The 24,884-nt window shown below is 36.2% G+C and overlaps 4 protein-coding genes across 6 annotated transcripts; 2 read left to right on the top strand and 2 right to left on the bottom strand.

The window, feature by feature from the left end:
- Positions 1-1,711: 1,711 nt before the first annotated feature.
- LOC103998708 (vacuolar protein sorting-associated protein 32 homolog 2-like) lies at positions 1,712-9,173 on the bottom strand. 3 transcript variants are annotated; one of them, XM_065083826.1, is made up of 10 exons: positions 8,857-9,173; positions 6,868-7,048; positions 6,671-6,780; positions 6,281-6,581; positions 3,855-3,957; positions 3,376-3,475; positions 2,874-2,959; positions 2,700-2,791; positions 2,272-2,386; positions 1,712-2,187 (listed from the first exon to the last, which is right to left on the bottom strand). In XM_065083826.1, exons 4-10 carry the CDS (start codon positions 6,328-6,330, stop codon positions 1,999-2,001), a joined length of 735 nt encoding a protein of 244 aa, XP_064939898.1. In that variant the 5' UTR covers positions 6,331-6,581; positions 6,671-6,780; positions 6,868-7,048; positions 8,857-9,173; the 3' UTR covers positions 1,712-1,998. The 3 variants fall into 3 exon arrangements, with proteins under 3 accessions (XP_064939898.1, XP_064939900.1, XP_064939899.1); XM_065083828.1 differs by having other exon boundaries at positions 6,281-6,578; XM_065083827.1 differs by having other exon boundaries at positions 6,671-6,777.
- On the bottom strand, positions 6,410-9,068 carry LOC135594130 (U-box domain-containing protein 13-like). The gene is made up of 2 exons (XM_065084546.1): positions 8,857-9,068; positions 6,410-7,004 (listed from the first exon to the last, which is right to left on the bottom strand). The coding sequence occupies exons 1-2, from the start codon at positions 9,066-9,068 to the stop codon at positions 6,410-6,412; spliced, it is 807 nt and encodes a 268-aa protein (XP_064940618.1).
- A 2,344-nt stretch (positions 9,174-11,517) lies between the features above and the next one.
- On the top strand, positions 11,518-16,930 carry LOC135593633 (uncharacterized). The gene is made up of 7 exons (XM_065083825.1): positions 11,518-12,057; positions 14,310-14,346; positions 14,433-14,669; positions 14,755-14,802; positions 15,655-16,100; positions 16,228-16,310; positions 16,622-16,930. The coding sequence occupies exons 1-7, from the start codon at positions 11,753-11,755 to the stop codon at positions 16,660-16,662; spliced, it is 1,197 nt and encodes a 398-aa protein (XP_064939897.1). The 5' UTR covers positions 11,518-11,752; the 3' UTR covers positions 16,663-16,930.
- A 1,608-nt stretch (positions 16,931-18,538) lies between these two features.
- On the top strand, positions 18,539-24,709 carry LOC135593632 (heat shock protein 90-5, chloroplastic-like). The gene is made up of 19 exons (XM_065083824.1): positions 18,539-18,903; positions 20,333-20,406; positions 20,736-20,861; positions 20,938-21,031; positions 21,191-21,274; positions 21,375-21,518; positions 21,604-21,720; positions 21,910-21,957; positions 22,029-22,109; positions 22,230-22,334; positions 22,421-22,561; positions 22,679-22,771; positions 22,874-22,951; positions 23,033-23,287; positions 23,362-23,464; positions 23,579-23,753; positions 23,836-23,941; positions 24,109-24,198; positions 24,287-24,709. Exons 1-19 carry the CDS (start codon positions 18,631-18,633, stop codon positions 24,488-24,490), a joined length of 2,391 nt encoding a protein of 796 aa, XP_064939896.1. The 5' UTR covers positions 18,539-18,630; the 3' UTR covers positions 24,491-24,709.
- The last annotated feature ends 175 nt before the right edge of the window (positions 24,710-24,884 follow it).

The following is a 24,884-nucleotide window of genomic DNA, read 5'->3' as shown; positions in this document are numbered from 1 at the left end:
TTTACTATGGTTGATTTCATTGCACACCCAAACTTCAATTTGTAGGTGCAAATGTGCTTTGCCACATCTATGATGGCCAGACCAACATAAAAAATGTACCACCTCATTGTAAGTGCTCCTCATGTTCAAAAATTCAAACTAGCACATTGGAATCTTGATGGGCTTTTTTTGGTCACTAGAAGTCAAATCTTTAGGCTTTTAATTCTATGCTCAACTGTGGCTTTTAATATATTTAGCAATGATTATAAGAATGCCTCAATGTGAGGTTTAGCAATGCCTAATCAATCACCTATCAATTTAAAGGTGCCCTAATCCTAGGGAAGGAATACTAATTAATATTTTTGTTTTGGACAACACAGACAAAGAGACCCCATCAATAACCATTTTTAAAGAATAAATATTTCATTGTTACCTTATCACTTGGCCAGTTATTTGTTTTCTTATATACCAAGTCAATTATGAGGTTGAAGCCAATCCAAAATCCAAAGCATATATATGTTGTTGGGCCAACATTGTCTATATCCATTCATAAGAAACTTCAGTAAGCTAAAAGAAACACATTTGACATTGTGAAACAACCTTAGAAACATCAATAAGATAAAACCTTTATATATATATTTCTTTATTTACTGACCCAAGATATGAGCCAACTCCCATAGGAACTAAGTATTTGGCCCTCATAAGAGACCAAAGTCTTACAAAACTCACTAACAAAAATTATAATTATAGGAATCATTTATCACTTTCCTGTTGTGGAAGTGGAGCACTATATTGCAAAAGTCATTGGTTGTCATTTAACCATCACATAATGTGTTATTTGTCTGTGTAATATATTTCTTAGTCACAGTTTTTTCAAGAACAGTTGTCAAGAGCTTAGAACAAAATTAATAATATTATTTTTTTGCAAAAAAAGAAAAGAAAAAAAATACAAACATGCTGTAGATAGACCCTACAGAACTTTTCAACTGGGATATGATTTCTTGAGAATTTAATGGTTTTTTTTCTGTTATCAAGAAATTGTTTACTGTAAACCTATGTTTTGTTCTCAACTTCATACTTCCAACCCTGTGGAACAAGTTTTAGACTCCTTGTGGGCCCAAGTGTTGGATTCTTGGAGTGCTTATCATTGTCATGCAAACTTGGAGCCAAGTAGTTCTTGAGAGCAATTGGAGGGCTGAGTCAGTCTCCACTTAAAATTGGTTGGTGCAATTGGGTTGTTGGATTTTAAATTTCAAAAGTAGTTTCAAGAAACCTGTAAATACATGCACTGCAATTTTTTATTGAAAGATTAAAGAGACATGTCTTAGGTTTTATGATAGAAAGATGCTTGGGTGGAGATTTGTGATGAAGATGATTTCATCATCATTGTTATAGTATGCTAACATATTTGGTACTGAGATTAATGTTTCACCTCAGAATTCTAATGTCCACAATTTGAACAATATTCTTTCCCAGTCTATACAAGTTGATAAAAGCAACAATATTTGATTAGCAGTTTGAAGGTCCCAATGACCTGTTCTTTGATGGCAACCTTTACTCAAGAAAACCAATAAGATAACACAAAATACATAATTGTCAAAGATCAAATTTAGTGAACTTCCAAAGGCCTTATCTTGGTTATGCCATTGAACAAAACTCATACACTGCAGCATCTCAACATCACTATCATTGTTTACATCATACCAATTACAATTAATTTGGATTTTATACATACACCCACACACAACTCAAAATTTGTCATACCAACATACCAAGCACAGTAGAAATCATAGAAGCAATCTGAGCTGTAATTACCAAGTAAAAAATAGAAAGATAAGCAAAACACAACAGAAGTTTGTTCATTATCTCACAAGGCTCCTCATACTCGATCATGAACTTTACAAATATTTCCGCCAGTAACTATCAGCTAGACCAGCAGCAACAACGATAATTGTATTATCATGAACTGCAAGTAGCAATTCTGCCATTCATTGTAGAGATGAAAAGCAAACCATCTCTCTAGATGGCCATCTCAGCTTGTAATTCTGAAAGTTCTTCTTCAGGAGGCGTTTTCTGTGGATCTGGCTGAGTTGGTTGTCTATGGACAGGAACATGCACTGAAGGAGCAGGAGCAGTTGTTGCTGGCTGAAGTAGTTGTTCAGCCAGTTCATCAGCCTCCAGCTCTTCAAGTTCTGCTTCCAATTCATCCTGAAATTTCAACATGGCTTATCAATCGACGTGCAGGAAAACAGCTATCAAGAAGAAAATGGAAATAGTTCTAAGGATTAATACTTCATCAAAATCAGCTGCTGCTCCAATAGGAGCAGACAAAGCTTCCTGAATTTGTTTCATTTCCTGTGTCTGCTCATTGATTTCATCCATTGTCTTATCCACATCATCAATATTACTGTAACAGAAAGCAGAATCAATTAGTCACATATCTCTTCTAAAAGACAACATATAAGAATTACAAGATTCAGTTCAGAGGACAAAGAATGACCAAATTAAACATGATTCACGAGTTGGACATTCCATCATACAGCATGTGCGCAAGCTCAACAATTCAGTAGAGGTGATAGTTCAATTATTAATTTGTTTTGTGCAACCCTAACAGCACAGATAAGACATGCTCCTATCCACCAAAGCAATAATGAATGAGACAAAAGTCCAGGGAAAAACCATATGCAATGTCCAGTTGAACTTCAAAATGACCTACTCACGTATCTTTCAGCATAGCCTTCATAGCTGCTGCTCCAGTTCTTAATGCATCAACAGTCTCTGTTGTAGATTTTGCACCTTCCAACAATATAATCTGAGAAATAACCAAACCCCAAATTTAACTACTTGATTCTGAGGCACAACCTCAGTGAAATCCATCTTTAACTAAAAGAAACCTGATCATGAATCCGCAATTGGTAGTTCCCAAGCCTCTCAACTTCTTGCTCATGAAGTTTTTTCCTTCTCAAGCATTGTATAGCAGCTGCAATTGGCACAAAATTATATTAAAAAAACTCAAATTTACAAAAAATGGCAATATCAACATATCCTAATTTTTTAATCTTGATAACCAACAATGGAAAAAGGATTGATCACAAGATGTGTTTGGTAAACAACAACTAATGATATCCATCCTTTGCACCCTGGGTTTCTCAAACACAGAAGACACAGAAATAGCCATCAGATTACACTCTAAAACTCAAAGGAACTCACTTGCATAACAGATATGAATGAGTTTCTACAGAAAAAGAAAAAGACATGTTACATATATCTTATCCTTATGGGACCTGTGACACAAACTTGTTCTCTTAGAAAAATTGATGACATAGTTTTGGTATCATGGAAAGCCATATCTAGGTAGATCATTCTACCAACACCATCAGCATCATAAAGGCTCACCTCTCTTGTTGTTTTCTCTGGTGAACTCCTTAGCTTTCTCAACCTCAGCAGCCATCTTCTTCAGAAGAAATTGCTCCCTTTTCTCTAGCATTTTGAGTTTCTGAATTATATAAAACACCAAGGATGGGTTCAAGTATCAGTGTGCTATATACAGTAATTACTTTACATGTTGCATTAAATAACCAGATGTGCACCACGTTAATGTGACAACATTCTTGGTGTCATCAAATGTATAAATCAGTAAGTGCAACAAAGTTGAAAACACAAGAAGATAAATTTGTTATGAGTCTCGTATATAAATCTGTAACCATAAAAAAGTTCAGAACACAAATAATGTGACAGTACATGGGAGCATAGAATTCCATATTGCATATGAGATCTTCCTTCACATATCACAACCCCCCTCTTAAAGGTAAGTATTCAACAACGACAAAATGTTCCTAACATATAAAATCAAAAACAAGGAAAACCAGAATTACCTCATTGAGTTCTTCCAGTGTAGCCAAGGTATTTGGCTCCTCCTTGCGCTTTCCGAACAGCCAACTAAACATCAGGATGTGCTTCCTCCTATCGATCTTTAATCTGCAACAACAAAAATGTGATCATCTTTCCTATACAATTAAATTAATTTTATTCAGCAAAAATATTTGAATATGGTCTCAAAGGATGAAGATGTTAAATGAGGGGAAAAGATTGGACATCAACATGAAAACAAATTATTTCCTTTAATCAAAGGTCCCTAAAGCATAAATATCATGAGAGTTAATCTACAAAATCGTGCAAGAACTACCATAATTAGTCTAAAACAAAAATTTTATCAGAATCATAATTTAATATGTAAAATAAATTTAATAATAAAATTGCGCATGAATAATATATTTTTAATTCTAAAAATAATGAGCAAACAATATTTTGAAAATAGGAAATAATTGCAATCATAAGCAAATGAAATTATGAATTAAAACTTCAAAAATAAAAATAATTGATAAGAGAGAGTAGGAGAAGCTATCTCTCACCAAGCTCACCAAGATGAAGATCCTCCTCCCTCACAATCCCTATTGACAGACAAACCTAGGCCAGTATTGATGAACACAAAGGTTTGTTTGTCATTAAATTTGAGAGGAAAGATGATTTCAATAAGGAAAGGAATAATTAATTCTTATATCTAATAATTAGTTAACTATTTTATTTTATTTCTAACTTACCCACACGAATTAAGAATTATATTTTATCAGAGAAATAATTTTCCTTATTATATGACCCATGCAAGGAAACAAATTAACCTATATGAGGTAAAATTCTAATTATAAATTTTTTAAGTTTTAAGCAAATAAGGATTTAAAATTTAATAATAAAACAATGCAACAATAACATCTTTTTAATCCTAAACATCATCAACAGTTAATATCAAAATTCTATAAATAGAGAATAATTGAAATAATGAACAAAGAATATTATGAATTAAAATTCTGAGAATAAAAATAATTGACAAGAAAGAGTTGAAGATCCTACCTTCCACCAGGTCCTCCCTTATGATCTTCTGCTGACATATAACACTAGGTCACCCTCGATGAACAAGGATTATCCATTAAATATAAGAGGGAGAGTTTCTCACTAAAAAAAGAAATAATTAATTCTTATCCACATGATTCAAGAATTAGATTTCAATTGAGAATTAATTTTCCTTGTTAAGATAGGGTAAAAATATAATTATAAAATTTTTAAATTTTAAGAAAAAATGGATTTAAATTTTTCAGTGATTACACAACCCGTGGAGGATACCAAACACAGAATATTTTTAAACATATAAATGTATTTTTTATTTTTTATCTATCAAAACAACAATAAACTACTACTTTGACTTTTTTCTGGTTCGTAAGGAAAACACAATAGAAAAATCTTGTTAGGACAAAATCTTCTTTTCCTATTCTTATGGAAAGAATTTTCTTGTGAAAAGAAAATTCAGAAAGAGAAATCTGATGAGGAAAATTTTCTTTAATAATATATTTTATTCTCCCATTACATTTTTATTAATATTTTTCATCAATTATTTATTTATGTATTTAATTTTCTTTTCTTTTCTTAAGGAATTTTGTTGGCACATGATCCACACAAAGAAGGAAAGATAAAAGAGGAAATCCAATCTGCGAAAAGGTCAGGGAAATATTTGCATCATAGCATGATTTTTTTAATAACAAAATCAAAAAATACAAACTATCACCCATTGATTCAGATAAAGGAAGCAACAATCAAATAAAAGAAAGATGGTTCACAAGTTGATTGAGGTAGATTAACTTGGGAGTAGAAATAGATTTGAAAAGAATGTAGCATCATTTAGAACATTCTGTATATGCAGCAGTAATGGCACTCATCGATTATATGCATAGGCTTTCCTCAGGCTGGATCACTTTTCCGGAATGTGGGCATATCATAAGCATGATAATTTTTCTCAAAATGTCAGATACTTATTAAATGGGGTTACCCACATTTTTGCAGATCAACTGTACCAGTGCAGTTGCAAATCAATCATCCATGAACACTGATATACTGTATCAAGTAATAAAAGTAACAACATTAAAGTCCACTACGGGTTTCTAAATTGAATTTTCAAGCACATCTTTTTCACTAAACTGAAGATTCAATAAAAGCAAAAGACAATGATTTACTATGCAGAAAATCATTGCACAACTCAAGCCATACCACACCACTCCTAGCAAGATGGCTAAACGCCAGTATGCATAAGGTGTATGTACATAGAAAAGGGGAAACAAAAGGAAAAGAAGAGCATGGTTTACAAACAATTCAACACAGCCATCTTACACTTAATGCCAACAAATCCTAGACTTGTAACTAAAATTTTGTAAACCAGCTACAGAAAAAAGCAATATCAAGTTAGTGACCTAACGGTGTCTTTGTCAAGGCTGAACCTTGGTGATGGTATATTCTGTATCTCATCTAGCCATATCCTCCATTAATTTCTTCGCTGTTGTTGCAGCATTGATTGGACCATTAACCTGAGTAGCAATGTCATAAACTAGAATCTCCAGTTCCTTCGACACAACTTTCTTTTTAGTGTAGTCATCTCGGATCCAAAAGGTTGTGAGCCCGCTCCCAGGCCTTCTTTGTGCCCTCCAAAATTAACAACATAAGTCCTGGAATTGGACCTTCTTTTAGGATAAAGATCCCCATATGTCTCCTGGCAACTACTGCACAAAGAAAGCAACACTCCATCAGCATATTCTGCGTTGAGCAATGAACCTTCTTCAACAGTCTCTACCAGTGTTAAAATCCCTACCTCAAATTCTTCAGTTCTGGACAGGATTTCCAATAGACCAGTGACCTTCTCAACAAACTTAGAGTATCTCTTGCAGTCCTTTAAAAGGGTCAGGAGAGGCTTAACTGCTTCTGAGGGAAGAATAAAATTGGAAATGTTTTCACAGGGAGACAGATTATACAAGGCTGTGACAGCATCAACCCTTACTTGGATACTACCTGCAATGAGTATTTGAACAAGAAGGGGCACTGCTCCGTAGGTGGCAATAGGTGGTTTGTTAGGTGTTGAAGCTGAGAGCGTCAGCACTGCTGCAGTGGCTCTCTTAGATTGTTCTTCTGAGACCTGAGGAGCTCCACTAGATGCGGCACAGCACGACTCTTCACTATTCTATCCTTATTTCTGACAAGAAAAAAATATCTTAGTAGAAATCAATGTTTCAACAAAAAAGTGAAAAATAAATTAAAAGTACACTAGGAATAGGTGTTCAATACTTCTATCCTACTTGTTCATAATTCAACCAAATGCATGCAACTTTCACTATGTTAACTGAATTACAACAGCCAACACTATCAATACCATAAAAGCAATTGAAGCATCTTAAAGTATCTATGATAAGAAAATGATTAAAAAAATCACAGAAACACACAAAATATATGAAGTAACAAAATGTATGTTTGCAGAACTAAAACCCAATGACCAAAGTAACCATAACTATTTGTGAGACGAATTCCACAGTATAACAAAACTACAATATATTAATAAAAAATAATACAGTAATATTTAAGGTATCATACCACTAATACTTATTCCAAACAAGAAGCCAATAATAGTTGTAAGTAGTAAATAACTACAAGTACTAATGCTGGTGTGTTTCTTTGACAGAAAAGCAGCCTTGTAAAAAGGAAAATCTCCATTTTCAATAGATCAACAATAATTTATTTAACTTCTCAAGTTTCTTTTCGTCCTAATACTCTTGATGCATAAAACTAGTAAGAACAAAATAATTCATTCTAACAATTTCTTTTAAAATCAGAGAAATAAAAAGCAAGTTAATCTTATTCAACAAACAGACAAACATTTGACAACAGAAATTAATTTAGTTCTTGCAAGGTTTTACAACCTAAAGATAAGCCCAGAAAAGGTACTGAACTAAAGAAGCATATGGCACTCTTGGTTCCAATGTTCAAGACGGATGGAAATAAGATCAACTAAATAATTTCAGGCGCATGTCATGTTGGGTCAAGGGTAGTTTTGTGAAAAAAAAAAAAAGTAAAACAGGTCAACTCTCTTGTTGGTCCGGCAATTCACAAGAATAACTAACTCCAACAACCCAAATCAGACAAAGAAACTCACACGACGCTATATGATCCTTGATGCCAATCTGAACCCTTTGCTAGCTACTCTATATCATCAAAATTCCTGCCACCTTGAACACAGGTACCTCAGCAACTTTACAAATGAATACATGGTGAAGGTAACAATACTCAGTAAGTGACAGGCAGCATCTGGACTTAAGAAGAGTTCAGGTACTAATTTCGGCAGATCGTAATTCAGAATGTTGATTTCGCAATGTCATTCATAAACATCCATTGCGATGGCAAAGTGTTCATGGGCTAACAGATGTCATAATGTACCAATACTTGAGATATCAGGTTGCTTAAAGTTAGCACAATATGTTTAATTTACAAAATTTTGTGCTAAAAAGGTTAACAATTTAGTCATCACCTTAACAACTAAGTAGTTCCTTGACTTGTAATAAAAAAAATTCAAAGCACAGGACACATGATTCATAAAGCTACTCCACAAGAGATAAGATGCTAAGAAGACATCAGAACAGAAAGAACGAGGTAATTACAACGTCAGCTGTAACATGAAACTTAGCCTGCAATTGCTTGTTTCTTTTTCGGAAAACAAATCAAAGAAGCTAAATGTCTTTACGATCCTCAAATAAGTCGATAAACACGAGATTCCTCAATTCCCAATCATTTGAAGGTTATCTCAACAAGCCCCAAGTGCAGACAGGGAAGGCAAACACCCATTGAAATCGCAACCCTGCTCATCATCAGCTTTGATTTGCCCAAGCAAACTTGGACGCAAATTCTTGTAAGGATCTTCACAATTAAATGACGGATGATCTTCAAAACATCCAGATCGGAAAGGTTCTCTGAGGAGCAGAAGAAGAAGAGCAGATCGGTGAACTCACTCACCACTCGTTGTGGACGGCGAGGTTGAGGAGAGCGAGGAGGGCAGCATCCCGCTTATCGTGGTCAGGGGCGGGGAGCATGGCGACGAGCTGCTGGACGACGGCGGCGACGGCGAAGGCGGAGCTGCTCTCCTCGCCGCCGGGGTCAGGGTCGGGGCCAGGGCTCGGGATCGGACTGGGACTAGGAGACGAGATAGGGTTAGGGATTTGGCACATCGCTACCTCTTCTTCTCTTCGCTTCGTCGATCGTTCTTCGATTGCTTCGCGGGAGAGCGAGGTGCCGCCGCCACAACTACCAGATGGTGGGTAGCACGTGCCGCGTGTTGCTTATGTCATTGTTGCTACAACAGATGCAAAACGAACTGATACGTGGAAAAAAAAATAGAATAATTTATCGGAAAAAATCTGTCCAAAATTGATTTTTTTTACTTTCAGAATTTAGGAAGAGCACTGCTAAGACATTGTTATATGATTTTATAAGGTTTGAATATGAATCTAATTTAAATTTTTTTCTAAAATTTTAAATTAGTATAATATATATTTCTAACTTAGTCAAGCTTTTTATATATCTAACCCTTTGTCAAAAAAAAAATATTTTATATCCTCAAGTACTTTTTATCTATCTACATTAAAGGACAACTTTATAGCATATGTTAACAGTCTATTCTTTTAGCTGCTGATCACTGAAGGGCCATTTACAGGCCATTCTCCATTTCTTGATGGTGTTCTTGGTCTTGCAATCAAGACTTTTGCTCTCCAGCTTCGTTTCAGAAGATGGAACCAAGAATAAAAAGCATATTCACCAGTAAGCATTCAAAATGATTGAAACGAAACAATCTGTGCACTGAACAAAGATTGGCATGGCAAGCTCTTCATTCTGTAGCTTCAGCTAGTTTTGCAGTCCATGAACATGGCAAGAAGCATCTTATTTTCGTTGAAGAAGGTGGTTCTTTGAATCTTCTCTGGTTGCTGTGTGGATATGACTATAGAAACACGAGTATTTCTGAAAATGTCTCCACTTTCATTCCTAACTCGAAAGAAAGTTTCATTTTAGCTTTTGTTTTGCTGAATTCTGAACTCATCTTTCAGGGCAATGTATGTATGCATAATGAGATTGATGTATCAATCATTCTCATGTTACCCAAGTGGTCACTTAGCCACTAAAAGGGACTGCTGAGGGGGGAATTTGATGATGGTAAGAACCATTCAGACACCAAAGAGATTCTTCCTATAGTTAAAGTCAGGTGATGTGCCACCACTTTAATCTGCTTTTGTTCAATCCTCTGATGACAGTCTCATCAAGGGGTTATTGTCATCCTCACCAAATCGTAACAGGCACAAACATGTGATTGAGGAGCCATCATTCAGTGCACTTCCACATTGACTATTGACAAGGTCTGCAAAAATCTTGTCATCCTCATCAAATCCAAAGTCATCTGGTTCAGCTGAAGTTGACTTCCACTCCAATCTTCCTCTGCCCAAGCAATTCATAGCATTTGATGAAATGCTGCAGCTCTTTCTCCAAAGTAGAATTCCAGTGACCACAGTTAGTGAAGAAGCAAAAAATCACAGGATCATTGACCACATAAAAGTCCACCCTAAGAGGTGACATGTGGAATTGTCTCAGGAACAGGATGAAGGATGTAAGAGAATGAGCCCTTTTGAGGTATGGCCCCATGCCCAGAAAGAAAAAAAATGTCTCTTTCCATTTGAATTGATATCATATCATCACTTCTTCAGGACAAAGCTAAGAAAGCAACACTCCACTGTCCACCTTTGCACTCCAATAAAGGCTGGAGGTCCCCATGTCAGATGATAAGCTTAGACAGTACCAAAGTCATCAGCTTTTGATAAACAAATGGAGCAGCAACCCCCTCTTTGCCTGATGCTTCAGCAGATGCAGATAGCAAGACTCCCCCATGCCATAATTAACAGGAGAGGCCACATAATGACTGATGAATGCTTGAAATATTCACAATTTGCCTTTGATTCTGCATAAAATCCTGCAAGAAATGTGTTAAGTTACTGAATTCATGTGTTATAATCATTCTTTATTGCAGATATGCTGAAAGAAATCAAACTACACACATTTATAAGGCAGATGATTGAAGTACTACATCTTATATCTTTGCTATTCTGATCTTGAGCAGAAAATGACAGTAGTAGCCACTCCTAGTAGATGTTATTTGTTTGTTGTCTGACTAAATAAAGGGGGAGTAGCAGAGCCTTTACATGCTGAAATTATTGACCATCATCAATGTTCCTGAGTAATCTTCTGAAATTATTGAGTATCATTAATGTTCTTGAATGCATCAGTGGGATCAGAAAGGCTGTGCAGTCATTTATTTTCAATCTTCGATTTGATATTTGAATGTATACATTGATCACACATCAAGGAAAATAATAGGGGAGTGTTCATGGTGCCATTTGCAGCGAGAAATCACAAAATTGCTACCATGGTATCCGGGTAGCACGTGATCCGCATCTAAAATCACGTGCTCCAAACCATTTCCTTCTTTCTTTTTTTCTTTTAATTATTTTCCTTATTATTATTATTATTATTATTATTTGTTATATGCAATAATAATATTATTATTTAAAATCCATCTCACTCTTTTAAGACTTCCCCCGTAATTTTATCCATTTTAAAATGGTAACTAATGCTTCTATTTCTCATTCCCCTCTCCCGTCTCTTCCTTCCATCGATCGAGCTCGCCCGAATCTGGAGAGCAAGCCGAACCCTTTCCCTCGAATCCTATCCTCCTAACCTTGCCGTCTCCCTGGAGTGCGATCAAAATCGCTCTTTTCGATCCTTTTCGCGGCGAATCTGACGATCGGAGGTGCGTTGGAGAGGGGAGGAGCGTAAAGGTCGGGCCTTTGCGGGTGCTCTGGGGTGGGAGATGGGCGGGGTAACGTCTTCGGTGGCGGCGAAGTTTGCATTCTTCCCGCCGAGCCCGCCGTCGTACGGGGTGGTCGTGGCAGACGCGGCGGCGGGGCGGCTGGAGATGACGGAGGTGCCGGCGCGGGAGAACGTGGAGGTGCGGCGGCTGCGGACGAGGCGGGGGACGGAGATCGTCGCCATGTACGTCAAGAATCCCGCGGCGAGCCTTACCGTGCTCTACTCCCACGGCAACGCCGCCGACCTCGGTCAGATGTTTGAACTCTTCTGTGAGCTCAGCAAACACCTTTGCGTCAACCTCATGGGGTGAGGGCCTCTCTCTCTCTCTCTCTCTCTCTCTCTCTCTCTCTCTCTCTCTGTTATTCCTCCGTTTTCTGTAAATAGAAGTAGGGCTTTGTTCATTTCTACTAGTGAAGTTGATGAATTTGACCTGAAATTATGCACCAAGAACTTTTAGTTGATGGCATGATGCTATGCCAACATCTTTCACTCAGATGTCTTCATGAAGAGGTCCTTCTCATGTTCTTGGTCAAGGTTTATTGAAATACATTTGGTTATTTTTTCAGTATTGATTACAAAGTTATATTTCATTTGGGTGGATAAGTGGCCTAACTTATTAAACATCTGAGGGAACTTTTTTGATGAAAGTACAGCTTTGTAACTGGTTCTTGTTTTTCTGTTGGCATATTCATTCATAAACTGTATATATAGTGATAAAATAGTTGTATTTGTCTGACAGAATCATTCATGAGGTTTCATGGGATCAAAAAATCTATGATGATTGTTCTGAATATATCCACAGCACAGATGGATTTTCCAACATGCTACCCAACCCTAATAAATGCATGCTGTTTCCCACCACTGAGGAGACACACCCAATACATCAATCGAGTGGTCTTTCAAAGCACGATATGACACTGATTTGGGGACCAGGCAGGTCCCCTATGTGCCTTTAAAGATGATAGGGTTGTACATGAAAAGTCAAGCAAGTGTGATATAGCATGAACAATTGCACAGGCTAAAAGTATCTTGACCCAGGACAAATAGATTCTGTAGTTATGGACTTACATGTCAAAATTTGCATTAACAAAAGGATACGTGTAACAGGGATTTCCCAGCTTAGTTGCCCATTCAACCTAAGTATGATGAGTGTTCACATTTGTTACCTAAAATCATGAATTAGGTGAGTTTTGAGTGCTTGCTGACAATTTTAATCGTTTGTTGCATCTTGCTTGCTCCATCAACAGTTGAAATGCAAAGCAGATGAACAGTTAATTGGAACATTAGTTAATATGTGACTGGCCTAATTTATGTTTTAGCACAGAAATGTTTTATTTTATCATGAAGATAAATAATGGAGAGAAATATACCTTGGTCTCACGATACATACCCATTGTTGATTGCAATTAGGTTAACTTCCCTTTTAATGTACCAATCCATATACTTTATTTTTTTTCTTGTATTCATGGTTTTTTAGCTTCTGGCATGACTTCAACCGAAGGAAAAAGAAACAAAGAGATCATGATTTTGGTGACAATTTTTATGGGATTGTTAATGTGGAGGTTGACGTATCGTTGTTTGGGTTGCAGGTTTGGCCACTTTTAATAAGTTTAACTTATTTCGAAACAAATATGTTGCAGAACTTGTCTCTGATGTGCTGTTTTAAATAGTCAAGAAAGTGTTTTTTTTATTAGCATGCTCTGATAATAGCAAAATTGTAGAGTGACAAGATTCTATAGGTTAAAGCTTGATGAAGTTTGGATATGAATGACAGAAGTCATCCATAGTATACTGACTAAATGTTCCCTAACTACACTTATGATAAATGCTCTTTAAGAATATGTGACAATGTGAAGAGGATTGCAAGCAAAAATCACCATTAATTTATTTAAAGAGCTCAATGAAAGCAAGGATCATCTAGTCCATATGCAGACTGCTGCACGACAAGATTCTCTGGTGTTGTTTTAATCTTTTGTGGTATCTCTATCACTGTTAAGTCCTTTGATATTAAACTGACATGGATGGTAGATTCATTGTACATGTTTGCTTCTTATGTTATGAAATGGTTAATCTGGCTAGTATATATATGGTAAATACCATAATTAATCACTTTCTTTTTGTGCAGTAAGTAAGTTTGGTATTTGAATTATTAGGGAAACTCTAGTGAAATATGTGCCCTGTGTTTTGACTATTACTGCATATAGTGAAATTTATCATCTAATGATACAAATAATCAATGGTAAAATAAATTGAAATGGTAATTGAAAAAGAAAAAAAAATTGTCTAAAACATTTTTATTTTTAAATATTCTTGTATTTATCTATTAAGAGAGTGAGATCAAATCATGCAACCCAAGTTGGAGTTTTTTTGCTTCTTGATTGACCCTTGATTATTTGCTTAGAAATCAAGTGTCTGCTCTCTCTTCCTCTTTCACTGTGTTTGTGATTTAGTGAGTGTGCGTGCATGTACGTGTGAGCGAACAGGTCTGTGGCATGTCTATGCTCTGGTGATTTTGATATATAAATATGCCATTAAATATTTGGATCATTTTTCTTCAGGTACGATTATTCTGGATATGGGCAGTCTTCTGGAAAGGTAGGATGATCACTGATGATCTTTTTTGGCTTTTGTTAGAAATGTGAAACAATAAAATTTTCCACTTTTTCTCTCCTTGCTTGCAGCCAAGTGAGCAAAATACTTATGCAGATATAGAAGCTGCTTATAGGTGTCTTGAAGCATCTTATGGAATCCATGCAGAAGATGTTATCCTTTATGGCCAATCAGTTGGTAGTGGGCCTACATTGGAATTAGCTACTCATTTACCTAACTTGAGAGCAATTGTTCTCCATAGTCCCATTTTGTCTGGTCTGCGTGTCATGTATCCCGTGAAGCATACATACTGGTTTGACATTTATAAGGTTCCCATTTCTTTTCTTGTCAATAGTTCAAATCTATTTTTCTCCTCACAATAGGACTTAAACAGGACTTGTCGATTCTCTGCAGAATATTGATAAAATTCCCTTGGTCCAATGTCCAGTGTTGGTAATACACGTAAGTACACTGCTAGAGTGCTTTTCTTGATTTTTCATAGCATGTTCTAGATACTGCTGTGTAGTATTGTGTTGATCTTTCCTCTGAGGCTAAAATGATAAAATCTAACAGCAATTTGTAATGCTTTTGTAGGCCAAATTTCATGGTACATAAAAAAGCAACGAAGACCAGCACAAAATGCAAGAAAATGTTTTTTTTTCATAATATTAGAAAAGGATATGAAATCACTTACTTTTGATTAAGCTGGCATTGATATTCTTTTACTTGGCCACCGAATGTCTAAATGCATTGGACCATTTTCACTAATGATACTAAATTCTAGGTTGTCCAAGAAGAATATTTTCTTTCATTTGCAGTTTGATATCTGTTTGGCATAACAAGTAGTTCACATACAATCAGGTGCATAAAAAAAATTGACATTGAAGTCAATCATGGAAAAACACATGTATTACGGTCATAGGACTGAGGAACAAGGTATCACATGAGCCTGTTATACAATACCTGACTCTTGGAATTGTAGATTTTTGGTAAATAAGCTATAGAAATTCACTAAAATTCTGCCATAACATTCTCAGTATCATAAGTTGATTCTTTGATTATTGAAATGCCTTTATCTACAATCACTGAGTTTATATAAGCTCCTAATAGTCAATGATTATGTGGTTAAAATCCCCTAAAGCTGCTTTTAATCAGGCATCTTCTTTATATGGCTTGGCCACAAAATCTTTTATTCTCTGTTTTGTGAAGCCCATACTGAGAAATGCCAGTATGTTACACACCCCACCTGCAAATGTTTCTTGTGGTTTTCCTCCTAGCTTATTTGGATATTAAAGGCCTATATGGTGTTTGCAGGGAATGGCTGATGATGTTGTGGATTCATCACATGGGAAACAGCTTTGGGAGCGTTGCAAAGAAAAGTATGAGCCTTTATGGATCAAGGGAGGGAATCACTGTAATTTGGAACTGTACCCAGAGTTCATAAGACATCTTAGGAAGTTCATATCAGTCATAGAAAAGGCACCTCCAGCTAGAACTGCATCTTCCGAGAACTCTGTTCTCCGGAATCCTCCTAGTACGAGCACCGATCATTTGGATCTCCAGAGAAAAAGCACGGATCGGAGGGAAAAGCCAAGGCCAAGTACTGATCGTAAGGATAAGGGTAGGAACAGTACAGATAGGAGAGAGAAGCCAAGGGTTAGCACAGATAAAAAAGAAAAATCAAGAAAAAGCTTTGATGTCACTGACAAAGCGAGAAGCTGTGTGGACCAGCAAGAGAAGCCACGGAAAAGTTTTGACCGGTCTGATAACACTCTTTTTTAAAGATTGTTATATGTATCATGCATAAGTTTATGGCAATTATCCATTTATATTTGATAGTTTTGGTTACACGATACTTCTTTTGATCAGTTATTAAAATGGATGCAGATTTGGAGGAATGATAAAGTCAGTCAACTTGTGTAATATTGACTGTTTCAGAGTCCCAGCTTCTCAGGCCGAGGAGTGCAAAGGTCAGTGTTAGTACCACCCTTTGGCTGCATGAGTATTGATATAATGATTGTTTTAATTGTATGGGGATATTAAAGTGGTGGAAATTTATCCGTGTTTATTCAAGAATCGATAATTTTGAGTTGTTTTTGCCACTTATCTCCCATAAATGCAAATTTTCTCTTATATATTGTCCAGTGGAGTGCAAACATAAGCAATGCTTTCCATAGGATCTGTACTTAATAAAATTAGCAGTCTCTTGCATCCTGTTGTGTTCTGTGTTTTTCAAGCTATCCTTTTAAGTCAAATTGCTCTTACCAAACTATGAATGTAGGAGATGATCCATTTCTATCCGATCAACATCAATTGATGTGAGAATGCTTTTCCAGAAATGAAACTAGAGACCAAAGGCAAATCATATGGTCCAATCGGTGGCTAAGTTCTGCATGGCTGTTTGCCTCCTTGTACAAGTACTGTGTTACATATGCATCAGAAGTCTCTCACACAACCTTTGTCATTTGCTGCTTTGCTGAATAGGTTATTCAAAATATCTTCTCCACAATATGATTTGCTAACTTATCTGACTTCATATATCAAATGATAATAACAAAAACTTGTAATATGACATTTCAGTAATGCATATAGAACCCAGAAAAGAAAGAAAAAAAAATTCCTTTGCATGATTACCTGTTATTAGTCTATCAACTGAGCAGTCTTCATCTGTATTATATGGTGAGGTTTTTTGGTTTTTCCTCAAACTTGAGTCGTACCTGTTCTTTCAATATTCCCAATTTCAGTGATGAACTTGGGGGCTTTGCAGTGTTGATTGCTCTTTTTCTCCGTGACAGGCAGAACATGATCATTTAATTGATCTGTTCCTTCTATCTGAAGCTCCATAAGAAAAAAAGGCCCAAAAGAAATCCCATGTACATTTCCTAAGCTCTTTCTATCCTCAATAGCTAAACTACTGCACCACATAAATCTTCTGCATGTGGTTCATGAGAACCTTATGAGCATTGTTGTGGTAACATCTGAACACAGATTTGATCCTCTCTTAATCATACAATGGAATAACATTTGTCAAAGTCTTAACATCAAACAGTGCTTTAATTCTCCATATTTCCAGGTTTTACCCCAAAACTTAGGCTTCATGCTTGTTTCATGTTCTTTCTTTGGATAGTTACCTCAGAAGTTTGATTAAACTACCTTTTTCATTACATTTTTTATATATGAGATAAGGATTTTTACACAGATTAGAGTTAGTAGTGACCAAACTTGTGGAACAAAATTTCTTTAAGGAAATAGAAAACAAAAAAAATATTTTAGATAGCTCAGAAGTAACAAATGGCCACCTTTTGGACTTCCTAATGATAGGAAACAAAATAAGAGTTCTAAAAATTCAGAAAAAAATGAGTTTATCTCTGGAAAATCGAAATGAGTTCATTCCGTTTAAATACTTCAAAGAATTATTGTCTATATCTTTTAAGAAGAAAATGTAAAATAAATCCTGTAATAAGTTTGTAATTCTTCTCAGTCATTCATCATCTATGTGATAAAAAGTACTCAAATTTTATCCTTTGAGAATTTGAAATGAGCCTCACGCCTGCTTCCTCTCTCTCTCTCTACAAAATACAATAATAAGAACATAGGTAATTGTTTAGAGTAATATTTTAAATATCAATTGACTACATATAAAATTTATATTTATTTTTTTGTTATTTGTTCAGGAATTTCGATAAATTTGGTATAAAGCGGTATTAAAAATATTATTTCTAATTCGTCTGTCATCTCCCTAAAGGTATTTATCTAAGAAATTATTTTCGATAGACAAAATTACATTATATATATATATATATATATATATATATATATATATATATATCCATGCAAAATTAACAAGTATGTTATGGTAGTCAATCTCCATTGGTTGGCTAACAACACAACTATTTCAAAATTATTAAAAAAAATAATTGATAAAAAAATAATAAAACTATTTAGGAACTTAAAATATTAATATTTTAAATTTAATAATAAATATGATTACTAGTAGTTTATCATAAATGACATATATAAAACTTAATTATATGAAAACAATATATCCACAATCTAAAATTTTGAAGAATATATATAATATTAAAATTACAGGGGCAAATATGTTATTTCCAAACTCTCCTTGTTTTTAGCATTACCCTAACCCATTGTTCTAGAAGCGTCTATAAGTTTCCCATTTCTTTACCCAAAGCCTTCATTTCTTCTCTCGCCTTCCTATCCAAAAGCCTCTCGACTGTTCCTTGCCCGAGCATCAAGGCAGAAGAGAAGAGGGACGGGGAATCCGACGAATCCATGGCGCCCGTTCTAACCCAGAGCTTGGGCAGTACGTTTACGGTCTCCCTCCATCGTCTTTCGATCCCTTTGAGGTCGAATTCCGCCCGAGCTCTGAGGTTCCGGACCTCGTTTCTTCCGCAACCTCTCGGCTCCGGGATTTCATTTCCGGTGTCGGGTCTGAGTTGCAAGGCGGAGAGGAGGGAGCGCTGGATGCGCGTCCGGTGCGAGGCGGCCGTCGCTGAGAAAGAATCCGAGGAGGCTTCGGGGGAGAAGTTTGAGTACCAGGCCGAGGTGTGTCTTTGTTTCTTCCATATTCTCCCTTCTGCCCTTTATCCATCATTTTGTTTTGCAGATTGTCCATTTAGGTCTCCTTCATGCTTTTGCTTGGCTTGTTTTATTCTGATTTATTTTCCGTCTTTGTTTAATCATGAAAGTTGCGATTTTTTAACCTGTGGAGCGGAGAAGCTTGAATCTTTTCTGGTATGTTTGACACAAAATAAGATTTTTGTGTTAGAGGAATGTAATTCATTAGTCCATTAGTCCAAGTAGGTAAGATTAAGATTGACAAAAGTCTAACAGATGCATTATTATCCTTATTTTGGTCAGTGGTTTGGGTTCAACGAAATTAACAGATTAGTTAGTTGGGTAGTGACATTTGATATCAGAGCTTGAGGGGACTCGAGTAAAAAAAAGATACTTGTGACGTCTAGGATTCATCACGACATGGAGTCACTATTGATTTACGCTTCATATGCACCATGTAATGGTTTGATCTAGGTTATATTAGGCCTTGACGAAGATATTAACCTATTAAGTGGGAGAGTCTGGAACATCCAGATTAGTTTCACATTGGAAATGGACAAAACTAATATCGACTTATAAGAATCTGATGGGTGTACTACTATCAACTTTAGCTTGAGCATATTGACTAGTAGTTTGGGTTTAACGAAGTTGACAGGCTAGTTATCCCGTCCGGCTGGATCGTGACAATGATAGTAGTTTGCTTTGTTGATCATATCTAGTGAGATTAGATTTTCATTTTGGCTTTTTTATTTTTTTTATAATCGATTTTATTGTTTGTAATTAGAAAAGTAATTCTTTTCTGTTCTTGACATGTTCATACACGATGAAATTATCTACATGTTCTTTATTGATTTCTTTGTTTTAGGGCTTTCCTATGGAAATCTTGTTTGTACTCCTGTTTGATTAAGTGGGCAGACAATTCTGCCCGTTTGCAGACCTTGCTTTTATATCAAGTACTTAGCTTCTTTCTGTTGAGTCTTTGGTGCAGACAGCGCTGCTTCTAACTTGCTCTGCACTTAAAGTTAAGCAAAGAGATGTGTATCTTCTCAATAGTGATTAACAATCTCCATCCAAATTTATTGAATTGTTAGTGTTCGGTTGATTTGGTGAAAGATATTTGATTTACAGGCATTAGTTATGTTAAATTTGGCTTTAGAATCTTATGTTTGACATAAGCTTCAAGAATGCTATTATGAGCATCCCATCTACAGAACATTGCCTTATAAAACCTTTCATTTTGCCATTACTTTTATCTTGTGCAAAGTTCTGTTGTTCTTCAATGTTAATCTCCCAGCCTAAAAGAGTATTATAAGATTGTCTTGGTTGCAAAAGTTAGTTGTTGTCGATAGATTTAATACTTCCTAGTTTCGTGTAGTCTTTTATGTTTAACTTATTTCTATACCTTGGTTAAATGCAGGTCAGCCGCCTATTGGACTTGATTGTTCATAGTTTGTACAGCCACAAGGAGGTGTTTCTTAGGGAGCTTGTAAGGTTGGCTTATGCATTTTCTGTCGTTTCATTGTTGTTTCATGTCCTACAGGGAGATATGATATGTCTGTGCTTTATATTGCTTAACCCTCCATTGTCCATGCCATTTTAGCAAAAAGTGAATGAATTTGTTTACTGTCATTTGAGGAAGCTTTGGTTTTTATACTTGACTACTGGCCGGTAGACCAAATATCGTCATGCACAGTAGGTTCAGGTTCTTGGGAGGCTACAATTTTCTCTTTCTTTCATATTGTTGAAATGTTGTTGTCTTAAGGTTGTTTTTAGCATGTTTCCATGTTGTGGTTTTATTTGGTGATATTCTGTGTCTGCAGCAACGCAAGCGATGCTTTGGACAAGTTGAGGTTTTTGAGTGTGACAGATTCCTCATTACTTGGTGATGCTGGTGACTTGGAGATACGGGTCAAGCCTGATCCAGATAATGGAACTATTGCGATAACGTACTTTGCATTTCTGCACATTTTGCCCCCATATTCAAACTGAACAATTAGTAAAATTAGTTGTTTGAACTGGCAGAGATACTGGTATTGGAATGACCAAAGAAGAGCTAATTGATTGCCTTGGGACTATTGCTCAGAGTGGAACATCAAGGTTTTTGAATGCTCTCAAGGTATCTGCTTTATTTTCTGTTTTCTAAGGTTTTATCATACTGTTACATCAGCTTGGTCATTTGTAAACTTTTGCATATTCGGAGGTTGCATGCTTATCATTCAGAATCTTCTGTTTTATCTGAACCTCTGTTGATGATTGGTTGATGAATGATGTGCAGGAGAACAAAGATGTTGGGACAGACAATGGTTTGATTGGCCAGTTTGGTGTCGGATTTTATTCAGCTTTCCTTGTTGCTGAGCGGGTAACTTTTTATGTTATTTGTTGTGTAAAAAACTTGATTGTTAGAATGATGTTTGACTATCATTCCATGTTCTAAGCAATTATATCTAACTGATGAACAGGTTGTGGTGTCAACAAAAAGTCCGAAGTCTGATAAACAGTATGTGTGGGAAGCATTAGCAGATAGTAGTTCATATGGGATAAGAGAAGAGACTGATCCTGAGAAGTTCATAAAGCGTGGAACTCAGATCACCCTGTTTTTACGAGTATAGACCCCCTTCTCCATTCTTCTCTTTCCCAACTTGTTATTTCAGTGTGTTCAGTGGTCTAAAACTTTTGTTCAATTTGCAGGAGGATGAAAAATTTGAATTTGCAGACCCAACACGCATCCAGGCATTGATCAAGAATTACTCTCAGTTTGTCTCCTTCCCCATATATACATGGCAGGAGAAATCAAGGACGGTGGAGGTGGGGATCTTCTTCTTTGCCAGCTTTTTTTTTCTGGATGATCTTTCATGCTGAAGTCATTGTGACAATGTGTTTGTGCGTTTGATGCCTGTTTAGTTTTAGCCGTGAAGAAAAGAATTGTTAACTTGTTGTCCTTTGCCTTAGATCTGTTTATACTTATCTCTTTGTTGTTTGATTATTTTTGGATAGGTCGAGGAAGAAGAGGACCCAAAGGAAGGAGAAGAAGCAAAAACAGAGGTAGGGAGTCTGATGGCTGATATTGTTGTTTTTGTATTCAACGCCTGACCACATTTTCTGCCTATTGGCAGGATGAGAAGAAAAAGAAGAAGAAAACTGTAACTGAGAAATATTGGGACTGGGAACTGGCAAATGAGACAAAACCTATATGGGTAACATCAAAATTCTTCCTTTTTGAAGTTGCAATCCATGCCTTAGGTGCCCTGGGTTTCTTTATCCTTAGCATCTTTAACTAGCTTTTTTAAAGTTAGTCTCATCCTGTCAATGCTTAGATGCGGAATCAAAAGGAGGTTGAGAAAAATGAATATAATGAGTTCTACAAGAAGACATTCAATGAGTTCCTGGATCCTGTTGCTTACACCCACTTCACCACTGAGGTACTTACTACCATGAGGACTTTCAAAAGAGAAAAGAAATATCATCATCTCATTGTCAGATTTGGCATAATATCTAAACTGAACAGGGTGAGGTGGAATTTAGAAGCGTTCTCTACATTCCTGGAATGGCACCTCTAAACAATGAGGATATAATAAATCCCAAGACCAAAAATATACGCTTGTATGTCAAACGTGTATTTATTTCTGATGATTTTGATGGTGAGCTGGTAAGTATAAATTAACTTCTTGCTTATTTTCAGATGTTTGTGGTCATATTGTACTATGAACAAGTTACATTTTTTTATACCTGTCTCAATATGCTGATCATAAAACCAAAATTACAGTTTCCTCGGTACTTGAGTTTTGTGAAGGGTGTGGTTGATTCAGATGACCTTCCTCTAAATGTTTCTCGGGAGATTCTCCAAGAAAGTCGAATTGTAAGTTTCATTATTTTTATGCACAATGCCTATGGTAGCTTGTAGAAAGTAAAATATGTATTCCAGGCTGCTTTTACAAACTACTCTCCTTGTTCACTACAGGTAAGAATTATGCGAAAGAGGCTAGTTAGGAAGACATTTGACATGATTCAAGAGTTATCTGAGAATGAAAACAAAGAGGTAGGCTGTTTGAATGGACAATACGGTCTTTTGTAATTTCATTTTGGGTATCTTTTAATTAATCATGTCATTCTGTTGCAGGACTATAAGAAATTCTGGGAGAATTTTGGCAAGCTTCTAAAATTGGGTTGTATTGAGGATTCAGGAAATCACAAGCGACTGGCACCTTTGCTGCGCTTTTACTCTTCCAAGAGTGAGGAAGATTTGATAAGCTTGGATCAATATGTGGAAAATATGGGTGAGAACCAGAAGGCTATATATTACTTGGCAACAGACAGCCTTAAAAGTGCCAAAACTGCCCCCTTTCTGGAGAAGCTTGTTCAAAAGGATATTGAAGTAGGTATTTAGCTTCAAATATATAATCAGATATTTTAATATATGAAATTGTTGTGATCATATTTTATCTGCAGGTGTTATATCTTGTGGAACCTATTGATGAAGTTGCTATACAGAATCTTCAGTCATACAAAGAAAAGAAGTTTGCTGATATCAGCAAAGAAGACCTAGAATTAGGTCAGTTTTCTGCATTTAGTATATTTTCTTGGGGAAGTACTTATGCTTTCTGTATCACTGGCATTTGGATTATTGGCTTTTGCCGTGTGTTGATGATGGAAATTTCTGATACAGGCGATGAGGATGAGGTGAAGGAGAGAGAAGACAAACAAGAGTACAATCTTCTATGTGATTGGATGAAACAGCAGCTTGGTGATAAGGTAGCAAAAGTCCAAATTTCTAAGAGGCTTAGCTCTTCACCATGTGTACTTGTTTCTGGCAAGTTTGGATGGTCAGCAAACATGGAAAGGTAGTCTTGTTTGCCTAGTTGATTTAATGACCATCTTTCCTGTCATTTCTAGCACAGACTCGTGAATGCCTGTCTTTTCTAGACTCATGAAAGCACAGACACTCGGAGATACATCAAGTTTAGAGTTCATGAGAGGGAGAAGAATCTTAGAGATCAATCCTGAGCACCCCATCATTAAAGACTTGAATGTAAGACTTGTGATATGCTGTTAATTGTCATTGTTTGATGTGAAGACAATTTTTGACACACAAGGAATTGCTGCATATCATTTTAAGTTCTGCAGAAACAATTATTATGGCGAAGAGACTTTAGTTTGTAGTTGCAGTATTTCACTTGAACTGTCGTACAATTGCAGGCTGCATGCAAGAATGACTCAAGCAGCACAGAAGCAAAGAGGGCAGTGGATTTATTGTATGATACGGCTCTGATCTCGAGTGGCTATATCGTAAGTCATTTCGACCTCTTCAGTTCACATTTTTCTTTATAAATTTGCTGCCTTCTTTTCGTGTTCATAACAAGATGATATGATTCAGCCTGACAGCCCTGCTGAACTGGGCAACAAAATATATGAGATGATGGGCATTGCTCTTGGTGGAAGATGGGGAAGATCAGAATCAGAGGAAGCAGCAGAAGGAGCCGAGGCAACAAGCGCCGAAGCTGTCTCTTCAGATGCGACAGAGGCAGAGGTGGTTGAGCCCTCAGAAGTGAGGACAGAGAATGATCCTTGGAAGGATTAAGCATCTTTCTAGGGGAATTACTTCTTGGATTAGATTCGAGGAGGTGACAGGGTTGAGGACATAAATCCTGTCAGCAAGATGAGTTCAACAGGTGACGACATGAAGGGGAAGGCAAAAGTCACTCCTGTTTTGGGCATATGCACTTTTTTGTAGGCTTACAGCTACTGACAATATAAATCACAAGTCAACCAATTTGAAGAGATACGGTGATTGCATTCATCCCGAATCTGATACTGTGATTGCTTGTTTGAGTTCCTCTGCATATTGCCCTAAAAATTTCATACTTCTTGCCAGTGTTCAGTTCAAAGGCTTGAGATTACTGTAATCTGATTAGCTATTGTCTTGTGTGTTAAACCTTCTTTTTCAACTAGAATAATTTAGTGGGCATTTGGTA

This window comes from Musa acuminata, chromosome BXJ1-9, assembly GCF_036884655.1.
Source record: "Musa acuminata AAA Group cultivar baxijiao chromosome BXJ1-9, Cavendish_Baxijiao_AAA, whole genome shotgun sequence".
Taxonomy (NCBI): Eukaryota; Viridiplantae; Streptophyta; class Magnoliopsida; order Zingiberales; family Musaceae; genus Musa; species Musa acuminata.
The sequence above is the reverse complement of the archived record's forward strand: the minus strand, read 5'-3'. Positions and strand labels throughout refer to the sequence as shown.

Bases quoted from the DNA above. Each gene is read 5' to 3' on its own strand.
- LOC103998708 (XM_065083826.1), bottom strand. From the start codon at position 6,330: ATGAGATACAGAATATACCATCACCAAGGTTCAGCCTTGACAAAGACA. The intron at 3,958-6,280 runs GTTAGGTCACTA...TTGTTGTTGCAG, and splicing joins TCAGCCTTGACAAAGACACC to ATTAAAGATCGATAGGAGGA. The intron at 2,960-3,375 runs GTGAGCCTTTAT...TGCCAATTGCAG, and splicing joins CAGAGAAAACAACAAGAGAG to CTGCTATACAATGCTTGAGA.
- LOC135594130 (XM_065084546.1), bottom strand. From the start codon at position 9,068: ATGTGCCAAATCCCTAACCCTATCTCGTCTCCTAGTCCCAGTCCGATC. The intron at 7,005-8,856 runs GTGAGTGAGTTC...TGCCGCATCTAG, and splicing joins CTCGCCGTCCACAACGAGTG to TGGAGCTCCTCAGGTCTCAG.
- LOC135593633 (XM_065083825.1), top strand. From the start codon at position 11,753: ATGGGCGGGGTAACGTCTTCGGTGGCGGCGAAGTTTGCATTCTTCCCG. The intron at 16,101-16,227 runs GTCTGATAACAC...AAATGGATGCAG, and splicing joins CCACGGAAAAGTTTTGACCG to ATTTGGAGGAATGATAAAGT. The intron at 16,311-16,621 runs GTCAGTGTTAGT...CTATGAATGTAG, and splicing joins TCAGGCCGAGGAGTGCAAAG to GAGATGATCCATTTCTATCC.
- LOC135593632 (XM_065083824.1), top strand. From the start codon at position 18,631: ATGGCGCCCGTTCTAACCCAGAGCTTGGGCAGTACGTTTACGGTCTCC. The intron at 23,754-23,835 runs GTAGTCTTGTTT...TGTCTTTTCTAG, and splicing joins TGGTCAGCAAACATGGAAAG to ACTCATGAAAGCACAGACAC. The intron at 23,942-24,108 runs GTAAGACTTGTG...GTACAATTGCAG, and splicing joins CCATCATTAAAGACTTGAAT to GCTGCATGCAAGAATGACTC.